Consider the following 12,195-nt stretch of genomic DNA (forward strand, 5'->3'; position numbering starts at 1 on the left):
TAATACGTTAATTGTTTACTAAACACAAACACAACACACAGAATCAAGCAACAGAAGTCGGCTAACACGCTTCGTCTGTAAAATACATTAAAAATGAATTCGTAAGATTCTTTAACAATAAACAAACAAAAAACCAGAAAAACACAAATAAAACGAAAATAAAATGAAAACTTCTCAAATTTGTTTAATTTTGAAATAATTTTCTTTTGTCCAATCTCGTATTTTAGTTATTTTTACAAGTAAAAGATCCTTTTGCTACATCTTGGGCAAAAATGGCCTAACCATCAAAGGACCTGTTTTCCCAAGATCAAGATTTTCCAAACGGGTTTGTAAAATTCTTTAACAATAATAATAGTTCGACCAAAATTTTGAATGCATTCAGTAATTTGTTTTTATTCATGGATTTCGTACAGTGCCTAACTAAGAATATTCTCATTTGTATATTATTAATTTAGAAAATATTGGCTTTAACTAGTTGAAAAGTACTTAAAATACTAATAGCCAGCAATATATAAATTTCTGTGAAACATCTTCGTATACTCTAGGGAAATATATATATGTGTATATTTGTGTGACTTTCTACAGCTAGCTGGTTCCAGAACCTTCGAAAAAATATATCGATTGATTTTATATAACTCTTCGTCCTTACACTAATTAAGGTAGATCATTTCCTACATTCTATCCTCACAATTCATACACATATCGGTCAGTGATGCCCTCTCATCAAGAACTGAGCTACATATGTACATACATATATCACTAGAATCAAAAAATTTAATAGATAAAGATCATTGCAATCATAGCTAATTAACGTAAATTATATACAATTCATAGAGTCATAGAGTTCAAGAAAAGAAAATTTATAGTACGAATAAACTGCGGTATGCGGTCTATACTCGTATGATTCAAAGAAATGGTTGTCAAAAAAATTAATCAGCTTATGCCGAAGAAAAAATATGAAATTGTGTATAAGATAAGATAGTTAGAAAATTGATTCCGTACATAAAGGATGTGAAATTTAACCGATATGTAGCTGTATAGCCCATCTTGCATGGCCTTCTGAGTTGACGAATTCAGTCGACTAGATTCTTATTGGTATATATCATAAGAAATTAGGCAGGGCCTGGGGGCAGGTTCCGAATAAATTGCATCATCAGTCTAGTCAGCATATATTAATTTGATGGGGCGGCTCATGTGAGCCTTCTCTTATAAACTTATGTAACAACTTGCAAATTGTAAATTCTTTTTTTTAACATTACTCTGTACTGTACACCTACTATATCCTGAAACCGGATATTTCTTTGTTGCAGCACTACTACAACAACCAGAACGCTCGACGATGCTAGGACCTGTTGTTGTTGCAGCTGTTGGCATTGTTGTTGTTGTACAAGTAAGGTATCAGATTGGGCTCGATTTCCAGCTGCTGTTTTAGAATCGAGCTCATCACGAACTCGGTGGAAACAATGTGACATTTGGGGTTGCCGTGCCTCGTTAGATCCGCGCACAGATGCATGTCCGTGGGGCAGGTGACAATGATGTACGAGTCGGGCGACTGAACATGGGACTCGACTACAGCCGCACCGCTACGTCGCTTTGGCTCCACTTTGCCACCAGAGGATTCAATCATGCGAATGATTTCTTCGCGGGCCGGAAACACGTCAGGCGTCACATGGAAACACCTACCCGCGAACAGAGTGGAACGCGTGGGGGCACACAGTACCGTGTCCAGATTGAACTGTAGGTTCTCGTCGACCGGTATGTGCTGTATTCGATACGGATCGATTGGAACAAACCGCCCCGTCTTAGCGCTCTCCACGATCCAGCTCGACTTGAGCACATAGTCCACGTGGCAGCAGGCCTGGATCAGTTTGCAAGTGCGACTCTCGCGTGTCATCACCAGGTGAGTGGCATCTGCGGGACTGTCCACAACAATTCCACCCAAGATTCTGCAAGTAATAATCGTACAATCTATCCTTTAAAGTTAATTCTTGTCAGTACTTACACCACAGCTTTTTTGAGAGCTTCGGCATCGGCGACCTGAGAGAATATGACCTTTGGAGGCTTGGTTGTTGTGGGGTACTCTAGGCAGACAATCTGTTCGGGCAGCTGCTCCTGCTGGAAAGAGTTCATCTTTTGGCGCTTTAGCTTCTGCTCGTTGCCATAGGGATCAGATAGATGACGCTTGACGCGCTCGTGAGCCTCCTGAGTCAGATTAATGGGCGCCTTCCAGGCAGCTATTGGGGAAGAGAATGAAAAACTACATTTAGTACATGAGCTGGATAAGAAATTAATGGTTTCAATTACTTAGCAGATGGGCAACCAGGTTGCATTCGATGCGGAAAGGAGCCACGAGATTGTACTGCTGATACTTTGGATTGTCGTACTGGGAAAGGCCGCTCAGATTGCCGATGCAGACATCGCTGAGCCACAGGGCATTGACCATGGGAATGTTCCACTCCTTGGCCGCATTGAACTTATTGCCCTCAAGCTGCTTGCAAACGACTACAGTGTTCACCTTGGAGAGGTACGAGGTGTAGATGGCCCCGCATTCCTCTGCCATCTGCTGCAGTCTCACCATCTCCTCGCCCTCGAATCCCTCGGAGGTGATGATGTACCGCTCCAGCGGCTTGCGATAGCCAAACTGACTGGGGAAGGGCAAGTGGAGCGGCTGCCAGGGAGGCATCAGCTGTCGCTTTAAGCAAATGTCGCTCAGCCAGTAGGCGGTCACACAACGCTTGGCATCTCGCAGAGCCTGCATCACTACGCCGTGTCTCTGGGTACGGCAGATGACATGCGTCACCCTGGGACAGTAGACGCGTTCGATGTCCCCACCGAACTGCCGGATAGTGTCCAGCCAAATAGGCAGCTCGTCACTGTCCGTTTCGTCATATTCCACAATATAGAAGGTGCAGCCCACCAGGAAGAGATCGGCGGGCAGCTTGAGGTTTGGATTGTGGCCGTAGAACTGCGGCATCGGTATCGGCGGCTGTCCGGGGCGTGTTTGGATATAGCCATGAGGTGGACGCTGGACAGGCACGCCGCCCACTCCCACGGGTATCTGTTGTTGCTGTTGTTGTGGCGAGGGTGACGAAGCCACGACAATCTGCTGCTGGACAAGATGCTGCTGCGGAACCTGTTGCTGCTGTTGCTGGGGAACGCCGACAACTCTTCGCATTTGCTGCTGCTGAAGCATTTGTTGTTGCTGCTGCTGCTGTTGCTGCTGCAGCATGAGCAACTCCTGTTGGGTTCTAGGTGGGCCAGACACTCCCACTGCTGCTGCATTGTGCTGCTGGCCCATCATCCGGAGTGCACCGGCAGCAGACGGAGTCTCAACATGTTGCTGCGGTGCTAGTTGCTGCTGTGCAACCATCTGTTGTTGTTGCTGCTGTTGTTGCTGTAGCAGCAATTGCTGCTGTTGCTGTTGTGTTGCCCCAGTCACAACCACCTGCTGGACAATCTGCTGTTGTTGCGGCGCTTGCTGCTGCTGCTGTGTCTGGCCATCAGCCATTTGGATCAGTTGCTGCTGTTGCGGTTGTACTCCATTGTTGCCCAGGCGATTGCTCAGCATGTTGGCCAATGCGGTCTTTGTCTTGAGGTTCATTTGCTGTGGCGTTTGCTGCAACTGGCCATCCGGAGCTAAAGAGAAGCAACAAAAGGATGTTAGATCTACAATCGAATATTGGCTGTGAAATACCTCAACGCAAGGCATCTTCTTTTAATCGGTACCTACCTGTTGTCATAACCAGAGTTTGCGTCATAATGTTGCCGCTTCCGGGGGGACCAGATATAACGCTACTGCCAACGCCACCTGGTGGATTGGGTGTGCCTGGCGTGGTAGGCTGCTGTTGCTGCTGCTGGACAATCGTTTGCTGCTCGATTAGCTGTCCATTGGGTCCGGTGATGAGTTGAACCGTCTGCTTGCCCATCTGTGGGGGCGCCTGCTGCTGTTGGATGGGTATCTGCTGGACCCGCAGCTGTTGCCTCTGCAGCAACATTTGCTGGTTAGGGTCGTTGGGATTGAAGGGCTGCTGCGGCGACTGTTGCTGCTGCTGCGGAGGCCCAACGCCTGGCTGCTGCTGCTGAATGGGAATGGGACTCAGGCCGGGAGTGCCCCCGGCTCGCACCACCACTTGACGTGTGCCCTGCTGTTGCAGCCAGAGCATTTGCTGTTGCTGTGTGAGTCCCGGTGGCATTTGACTCTGGACAATTATGTGGCCGGGCGGAACAGGTCCAGCTGGTCGCGTTGCGACTACGCCCGGAGTTCCAGGTCGCGGCTGATAAGCCACTTGCTGGCGCAGCATTACCCTGGGCTTGTTCTGCTGATTAAGCTTCGCAATGTACTCGGCTCGCTTGTGCGCGTCCAGAGACATGAAGTGGGCATGCGTTTTTTCATCCAGCACTATTTTCTGTTGTTGCGGCTGTTGCAACACAAGCTGTTGTTGCTGTTGAGGTGCCTGTTGTTGTTGGGGTGGCGGCAGCACAAGTTGCTGTTGCTGCTGCGGAGCTTGAGGCTGCTGATGCTGTTGTTGTCCTGGCCAAGAGGTTTGCGGCCGCAGTCCACGTGGCGCAAACTGTTGCGGGGGCTGTTGCTGCGGTGTTGGCGGTCCGCCGGGTAGCGGCGATTGCATCCCGACACTGCTGGTTGGCGTGCCGGGTGTAGTTGGTGCCATCTGTCCCGAAGCAGGACTCTGTGGCGACCAATGTGCTGATTGCTGCATTTGTCCATGATGTTGTGGCGATTGTTGTTGCAGGAGCAATTGCTGTTGCTGCTGTTGAGGGGGCGGTGTTCGTTGAGGCAGTTGTTGCTGCTTTATTAGTACCTGCTGCATGATTTGCTGCTGCTGCTGTTGCTGGGGATCGATTGGGATCTTCTGTTGCAGGATTTGTTGTTGCTGTTGCGTCGTCTGCTGCTGTTGTTGTTGAATATGTATTTGCTGTTGTTGCGTTGCTCCAACAAGCTGCGGCTGTTGTTGTTGTTGCTGCTGTTGTTGCTTTTGCTGCATCAATTGTTGTTGTTGAAGGTACTGTAAGCGCTGCGGATCGCTTAAAATCTGCTGATTGACAACGATTTGTTGTGGCTGTGGTTGCATTTGCATGCGCTGTTGCTGCTGTTGCAGCATTTGCTGTTGCTGCACGAGTTGCTGCTGCTGCTGCTGTTGTTGTTGTTGCTGCTGCTGCTGCGAGATACTCGGTTGATTAACAAGGAACACATTTTGATTCTGTTGATTTTGATTCAAAATCTGTTGCTGTTGTTGCAAGCTTAGCTGATTAAAATGTTGCTGGCTGATAATGAATGTTTTTCCCTGAGGTTGTATAGGCTGTGGCTGTTGTTGGGTCTGCGGCTGGGTTTGTGGCTGCTGCGGGCCCAAGACCTGCTGTGGAGATTGTTGTTGTTGTGACATTTGTTGTTGCTGAAGAGGCTGCAGAAATTGAAAAAGAAGTTTGAAGAAAATTAACCCATTATGTTTTAGTTTCTATTATATTATAGTCAAGATGTATAGGATTTTACTTATTGTGTTAACTTTAAAGGGCTTCTGCCTCTGCTGGCTTACTATACGCTTCAGTCGAAGCCGAAAACTAAATCCACGAGGGCGCAGACGAAGCAGAAGAAAGAATGGGTGCGATGGGAACACTTAAAGCCAAAGACGTGCGAGCGAACTGCGTTTAAAGTCTTAATACAATTTTGGGTAGATCGAGTTATGGAGGATGAAGGAAACTACGAAAAAAACTAAGAGCGAAAACTATCCTGGTCAAAGTTATACTAAGCGGCTCAAAAAGTGTCCAAGACAGGTCTGTTTTGCTATGCATTTGGTGTGACTTGGAATGTTTGACGCAATCTTTAACGAAAGGAAAGTACCAGAATTTGACAATAGGAAAGTAATTTTTTAGAACAGGACATTGACAGTCCATTACACGTCAATATGGAATATGGATCCCGGTCCAGTTCAGAAACTTGGATTGGGAAGTTTTAATGGATAAAGTACCTGCTGTTGTTGGGGAAATTGTCCAAGAATCTGTTGTTGCTGTTGTTGTTGGGCAACTTGCTGCTGTGGTCGCTGAATCGTTTGCTGAATGATTCGTACTTGTCCACCCGCACTGAGGGCAATCTGTTGCTGTTGTGTGAACTGAACTTGTTGCTGTTGCGGCTGAGGCGTCGGTGGAAGCTGCTGGTGGAAGCTGCTGCGGTGGAAGCTGCTGCTGTTGAGGTTGTAGCTGCGGTTGTAGCTGCTGCTGTGTTATTTGCTGTTGCTGTTGTACGTGCAACATTTGCTGCTGTTTCTGCTGAAGATTCATCATGTGGCTCTGTATGATTTGCTGCCCTTGTGCCGTGGATGTATTGATGACATGACGTTGCGTGATGACCTGCTGCTGTTGTTGTCCTGGTGCAGATTGTTGCGTTGCCATTGACTGTTGTTGTTGTTGCTGGGGTTGCTGTTGCATTGGCTGAAAGCAGAATCGTTTTTTATAAGTAATCCTTGCTATAAAAGAGACAAGTGTGGGTATTAAGCTGGCCACTATGCTCCGACTGAAGAAGGGAGACTAAGCATAGAAGACTCCAGAGAGACAACCCAGCAGTCCAAGGCGGAAACTCATAGGGATCGTTGCGACTCATAATAAGAACATAATAATAATAAAATAAGCACACATACCGGAGACGTTTGTTGTTGCTGTATCGTGGGTGTGGTTGGCTGTGACTGTTGATGCTGCAAGGGCGATTGTCGTGGCGATGGCGTATGTTGAGGTTGTTGTTGTGGCGTCTGCGGTTGTGGCTGCGGTACCATTTGCTGCTGCTGCTGTAACTGCTGTTGCTTCAACTGCTGCTGTCGCATGATCAAAGAATCCTGATTACTACTTAGCGCAGACCTACTAAGCACTTGGGCCACCTGAACGGGATCTGTGGGATCGATGGGCTGCTGGGAGAACGATTGCTGTTGTTGGTGTTGCAGCTGGCCCCCCACTGCCGGATGCTGATGCTGTTTGCTTTGCATTGGCGGTGTCTGCGATATCTGCGGACTCTGAGGGGCTGAGATGTGCTGCGGACTTTGCTGCTGCTGCTGTTGTTGTTGGGCTAATTGTTGTTGCTGTTGTTGCTGCTGCAACTGCATGCGTTGTTGCTGATGAACAGGCTGCTGGAAGGGCTGCATTTGTTGTTGTTGTTGCTGCTGCTGCGGGGACATCATCGATGGCGGTTGTGGCTGCTGCGGAGAGCCCATCATATGTTGTTGACGACTCTGTTGCAGTTGTTGTTGCTGCTGGCGCAAGAGCTGCTGCTGCTGGGCACTCTGAGGCGAAGGAGGCGGCGGTGGGGTCATTTGCGGTGCTGGCGATTGAAGCTGGCGCGGGGACTGAGGTGGCAGCATGTTGCTGGTGGAATGATGTTGTTGCTGTTGCAATGACGGCGAGGGCGTGTTCGGCGGCATGACGGGTGACCGATTTTGTACCATCCGGGGGGACTGTTGCTGCTGTTGCAGATTTTGTTGCTGCTGCTGTTGTTGTTGCTGCTGCTGTTGTATTTGCATCTGCAATTGCTGCAGTTGCTGAAGTATTTGTTGCTGTTGCTGTTGAATCTGCCTTTGCTGCTGCTGCTGCTGGGCACTGAGTGCTTGTCCGCTTTGAATGATTTGCTGCAAGTGCATTTGTTGCTGGCTTAATATCTGCTGTTGTCGCATCAAGTGTTGGTGTAGGATTTGGGGGGAAACTGGCACCGATTGTTGTTGAACAATTTGCTGTTGTTGAACCACTTGTTGCTGTTGTTGGACCACTTGCTGCTGCTGCTGCTGGACTATCTGTTGTTGGTGTTGCTGGGGCGATTGCACGGGCGGCGTGGTTGTCGGCGTGCGTGGTGTTTGCCGGCCCGTGGTGGGTGTTGTGGGCAGTCTGGGCGATTGTTGTTGTTGCTCTTGCTGAATATGCTGCTGTTGTTGTTGCATCATTTGGATCTGTTGCTGCTGCTGCTGAGAGTGTTGCTGCGAGCTCTTAATTTGCCTTTGCTGCTGCAGGATATTCTTAATCTGCTGTTGATTCTGTTGCTGCTGCTGAAGATTGGCGGGGATTATCTTTTGCTGTTGTATTATCAATTGTTGTGGCTGTTGTGGATTCGGTGGAGGCGGCGCCTGAGGAACGCTTTGTTGCTGCTGTTGCAGCTGATGTTGCATTTGTTGTTGCTGCTGGTTCTGAAGCTGCGGCTGGGGACGCACAAAGACCACTTGCTGCTGTGCGGGCGCCACAGGTAACTGCTGATGCTGTTGTTGGATTTGTTCCGCCGAGGCTTGTAGCTGAGATTTTATGCTGGCTATGCTCTTGGCCGCTGCACTGTCCTCTCCAAAGCCCAAGATGTCCGATAGGGTGGATGGTGGGGCGGACTGCTGTTGCAACTGCTGCTGCTGATGATGGATTTGTTGTTGTTGCTGCTGCAATTGCTGTTGTTGCAACTGTTGTTGCTGCAATTGTTGTTGATGCTGCTGCTGCTTCTGGGCACGCTGTTTTTCAATTGGCTTCAGCAGCCTGGGATGATACGGCTCCGATGCCAGGCAGCTCTTGCACTTCAGGCAGTCCGTCACCCAGTCTGGTGTCACTATGATTATGGCATTCTTGGGAAGCGCCAGCGCTTTGTTGTAGATACCGCCGTTGGCTGCCCCGCATACCAGATGCGTGTTGGTGGCCCCGAAGCTGTGGGTGACAACGGCGCCGTGGTATGTGAGCATCGCATAAAGGCGCCTCCGATCGCCGGCAACCACGTTGGTGATGGCCGCTCGGATGCCGCGCATGAGACGCAGCTGATGTGGACTCGGATCGAAGGCGCGCGTAGAGGCCATGCGGCCAAGTTTTGCACTGTGCAGGATCCATTGATCGGTGACGGGAATAACATTGTATAGCTCCAGGTTCATCGACAGCTCCTCCTCCGAGTAGTTTGTGGCACATATCAGATGCGTGATCTTGTCCGAGAGGAAGAGTTTGGACTGGGCGCCGCCACTTTTCAGGAATCTTTCAATCTGCAAAATGTAAGATTAAAATAAAATCAGTTCTATTCGATACACACACACATGAAAATAATTATGGCGCGCATTTCCACGGGGGTGCACGAGGCACCCTGTAAATCTATGGTGGCACCGGGTGCCTACCTACTCTACTACTACCAAACACAAACACACACACATAAGCGCGCATGCACTTCATCCAAATGCAGTACAGCAACGGGAAATCTTTACCTCTTCATCCAGGTTTCCAAGCACGAAATATATCACATCCTCGAACAGCTTATCACTAATTTTCAAGTTCTCCATGGTAATGGCGTTTGCGTTCGCGTTCGACTAGCTAGTCGCGCTTTTCTCTTTGCATAAATTTCACTCTTGCTTTTGTTATTGCTGCTGTTGCGGCCGCTCAGTGGACATCTACATCTCAGCGTGTTTTCTCTCATTTATCCGAACCCAAAACGAACGCGAACGAACGAATGCCGTGGCTATTGCAATGCTTTACGTGAAACAAGTTCACGTTGCAATTAAAAATTATTAATTTTTATTTAATTTTGATTTTTTTCTATTTTTGACACCGCCGCATAGGATCAGTGTGACCGCGGATTTATAGATCAAATATACCGCCTGACCCTCAGAAATATACCTTGTCATTTTCAGAATATACCGTAATTATACCGAGGAAAAAAGAACTTACCCATCATTGTTATTTACAAACAAAAATACTACCACGATATTTTCAGCTCAAATGGCAAAAAACGGTTAAATTCAACTCTGAGATACCAGGCGAACAGAAATCAGCAGAAGGTCGCTGAATTTTTTAAAATTATTTTTTTTTTTTGTTTCTCTTTGTATTTCGTTGCTCTCTTTTTTCGGTCTACTTTTTCTCATTTTCTGCCTCCACTTTCCACCGCTCACAGGGCAGAAAACCGTTAATTCAAATCTGAGATACCAGGCGCACAGAAATCAGCAGAAGGTCGCTGCTTTTTTCAAATTCTCTTTTTTTCTTGTTTCTCTGTGTATTTCGTTGCTCTCTTTTTTCGATCTACTTTTTCTCATTTTCTGCCACCACTTTCCACCGCTCAAATGGCAGAAAAACGTTAAATTAAAATCTGAGATACCAGGCGCACAGAAATCAGCAGAAGGTCGCTGCTTTTTTCAAATTCTCTTTTTTTCTTGTTTCTCTTTGTATTTCGTTGCTCTCTTTTTTCGGTCTACTTTTTCTCATTTTCTGCCTCCACTTTCCACCGCTTACAGGGCATCAAACCGTTAAATTCAAATCAGAGATACCAGGCGCACAGAAATCAGCAGAAGGTCGCTGCCTTTTTCTAATTCTCTTTTTTTTCTTGTTTCTCTTTGTATTTCGTTGCTCTCTTTTTTCGATCTACTTTTTCTCATTTTCTGCCACCACTTTCCACCGCTCAAATGGCAGAAAACCGTGAATTCAAATCTGAGATACCAGGCGCACAGAAATCATCAGAAAGTCGCTGAATTTTTTAAAATTCTTTTTTTTTTTTGTTTCTCTTTGTATTTTGTTGCTCTCTTTTTTCGATATACTTTTTCTCATTTTCTGCCTCCACTTTCCACCGCTCATATGGCAAAAACCGGTTAATTCAAATCTGAGATACCAGGCGCACAGAAATCAGCAGAAGGTCGCTGCCTTTTTCTAATTCTCTTTTTTTTCTTGTTTCTCTTTGTATTTCGTTGCTCTCTTTTTTCGATCTACTTTTTCTCATTTTCTGCCACCACTTTCCACCGCTCAAATGGCAGAAAAACGTTAAATTCAAATCTGAGATACCAGGCGCAAAGAAATCAGCAGAAGGTCGCTGCCTTTTTCTAATTCTCTTTTTTTTCTTGTTTCTCTTTGTATTTCGTTGCTCTCTTTTTTCGATCTACTTTTTCTCATTTTCTGCCACCACTTTCCACCGCTCAAATGGCAGAAAAACGTTAAATTCAAATCTGAGATACCAGGCGCACAGAAATCAGCAGAAGGTCGCTGCTTTTTTCAAATTCTCTTTTTTTTTTGTTTCTCTTTGTATTTCGTTGCTCTCTTTTTTCGATCTACTTTTTCTCATTTTCTGCCTCCACTTTCCACCGCTCACAGGGCAGAAAACCGTTAAATTCAAATCTGAGATACCAGGCGCACAGAAATCAGCAGAAGGTCGCTGCTTTTTTCAAATTCTCTTTTTTTCTTGTTTCTCTTTGTATTTCGTTGCTCTCTTTTTTCGGTCTACTTTTTCTCATTTTCTGCCTCCACTTTCCACCGCTTACAGGGCAGCAAACCGTTAAATTCAAATCTGAGATACCAGGCGCACAGAAATCAGCAGAGGGTCGCTGCTTTTTTAAAATTCTCTTTTTTTCTTGTTTCTCTTTGTATTTCGTTTCTCTCTTTGTTCGATCTACTTTTTCTCATTTTCTGCTTCCACTTTCCACCGCTCAAATGGCAGAAAACCGTGAATTCAAATCTGAAATACCAGGCGCACAGAAATCAGCAGAAGGTCGCTGCTTTTTTCTAATTCTCTTTTTTTCTTGTTTCTTTTTGTATTTCGTTGCTCTCTTTTTTCGATCTACTTTTTCTCATTTTCTGCCACCACTTTCCCCCGCTCAGAGGGCAGAAAACCGTTGATTCAAATCTGAGATACCAGGCGCACAGAAATCAGAAGAAGGTCGCTGCTTTCTTCAAATTCTCTTTTTTTCTTGTTTCTCTTTGTATTTCGTTGCTCTCTTTTTTGGATATAGTTTTTCTCATTTTCTGCCACCACTTTCCACTGCTCAAATGGCAGAAAACCGTTAATTCAAATCTGAGATACCAGGCGCAAAGAAATCCGCTGAAGGTCGCTGCTTTTTTCAAATTCTCGTTTTTTCTAGTTTCTCTTTGTATTTTGTTGCTCTCTTTTTTCGATCTACTTTTTCTCATTTTCTGCCTCCACTTTCCACCGCTTACAGGGCAGCAAACCTTTAAATTCAAATCTGAGATACCAGGCGCACAGAAATCAGCAGAAGGTCGCTGCTTTTTTCAAATTCTCTTTTTCCTGTTTCTCTTTGTATTTCGTTGCTCTCTTTTTTCGATCTAATTTTTCTTTCTCATTTTCTGCCTCCACTTTCCACCGCTCACAGGGCAGAAAACCGTTAAATTCAAATCTGAGATACCAGGCGCACAGAAATCAGCAGAAGGTCGCTGCTTTTTTCTAATTCTCTTTTTTTCTTGTTTCTCGTTGTATTT

The 12,195-nt window shown here is 46.2% G+C and overlaps 1 protein-coding gene across 1 annotated transcript; it reads right to left on the reverse strand.

The window, feature by feature from the left end:
- Positions 1 to 352: 352 nt before the first annotated feature.
- On the reverse strand, positions 353 to 9,566 carry LOC111070576 (PAX-interacting protein 1). Its single transcript, XM_022361236.2, is given in 8 exon segments — positions 353 to 1,946; positions 2,003 to 2,234; positions 2,305 to 3,636; positions 3,731 to 5,420; positions 5,985 to 6,173; positions 6,175 to 6,444; positions 6,651 to 8,993; positions 9,210 to 9,566. Coding segments are annotated over 8 exon segments (6,735 nt in total). The 5' UTR covers positions 9,285 to 9,566; the 3' UTR covers positions 353 to 1,342.
- Positions 9,567 to 12,195: the final 2,629 nt, after the last annotated feature.

This window comes from Drosophila obscura, unplaced genomic scaffold (genome assembly GCF_018151105.1).
Source record: "Drosophila obscura isolate BZ-5 IFL unplaced genomic scaffold, ASM1815110v1 contig_1, whole genome shotgun sequence".
In the NCBI taxonomy this organism is placed as follows: domain Eukaryota; kingdom Metazoa; phylum Arthropoda; class Insecta; order Diptera; family Drosophilidae; genus Drosophila; species Drosophila obscura.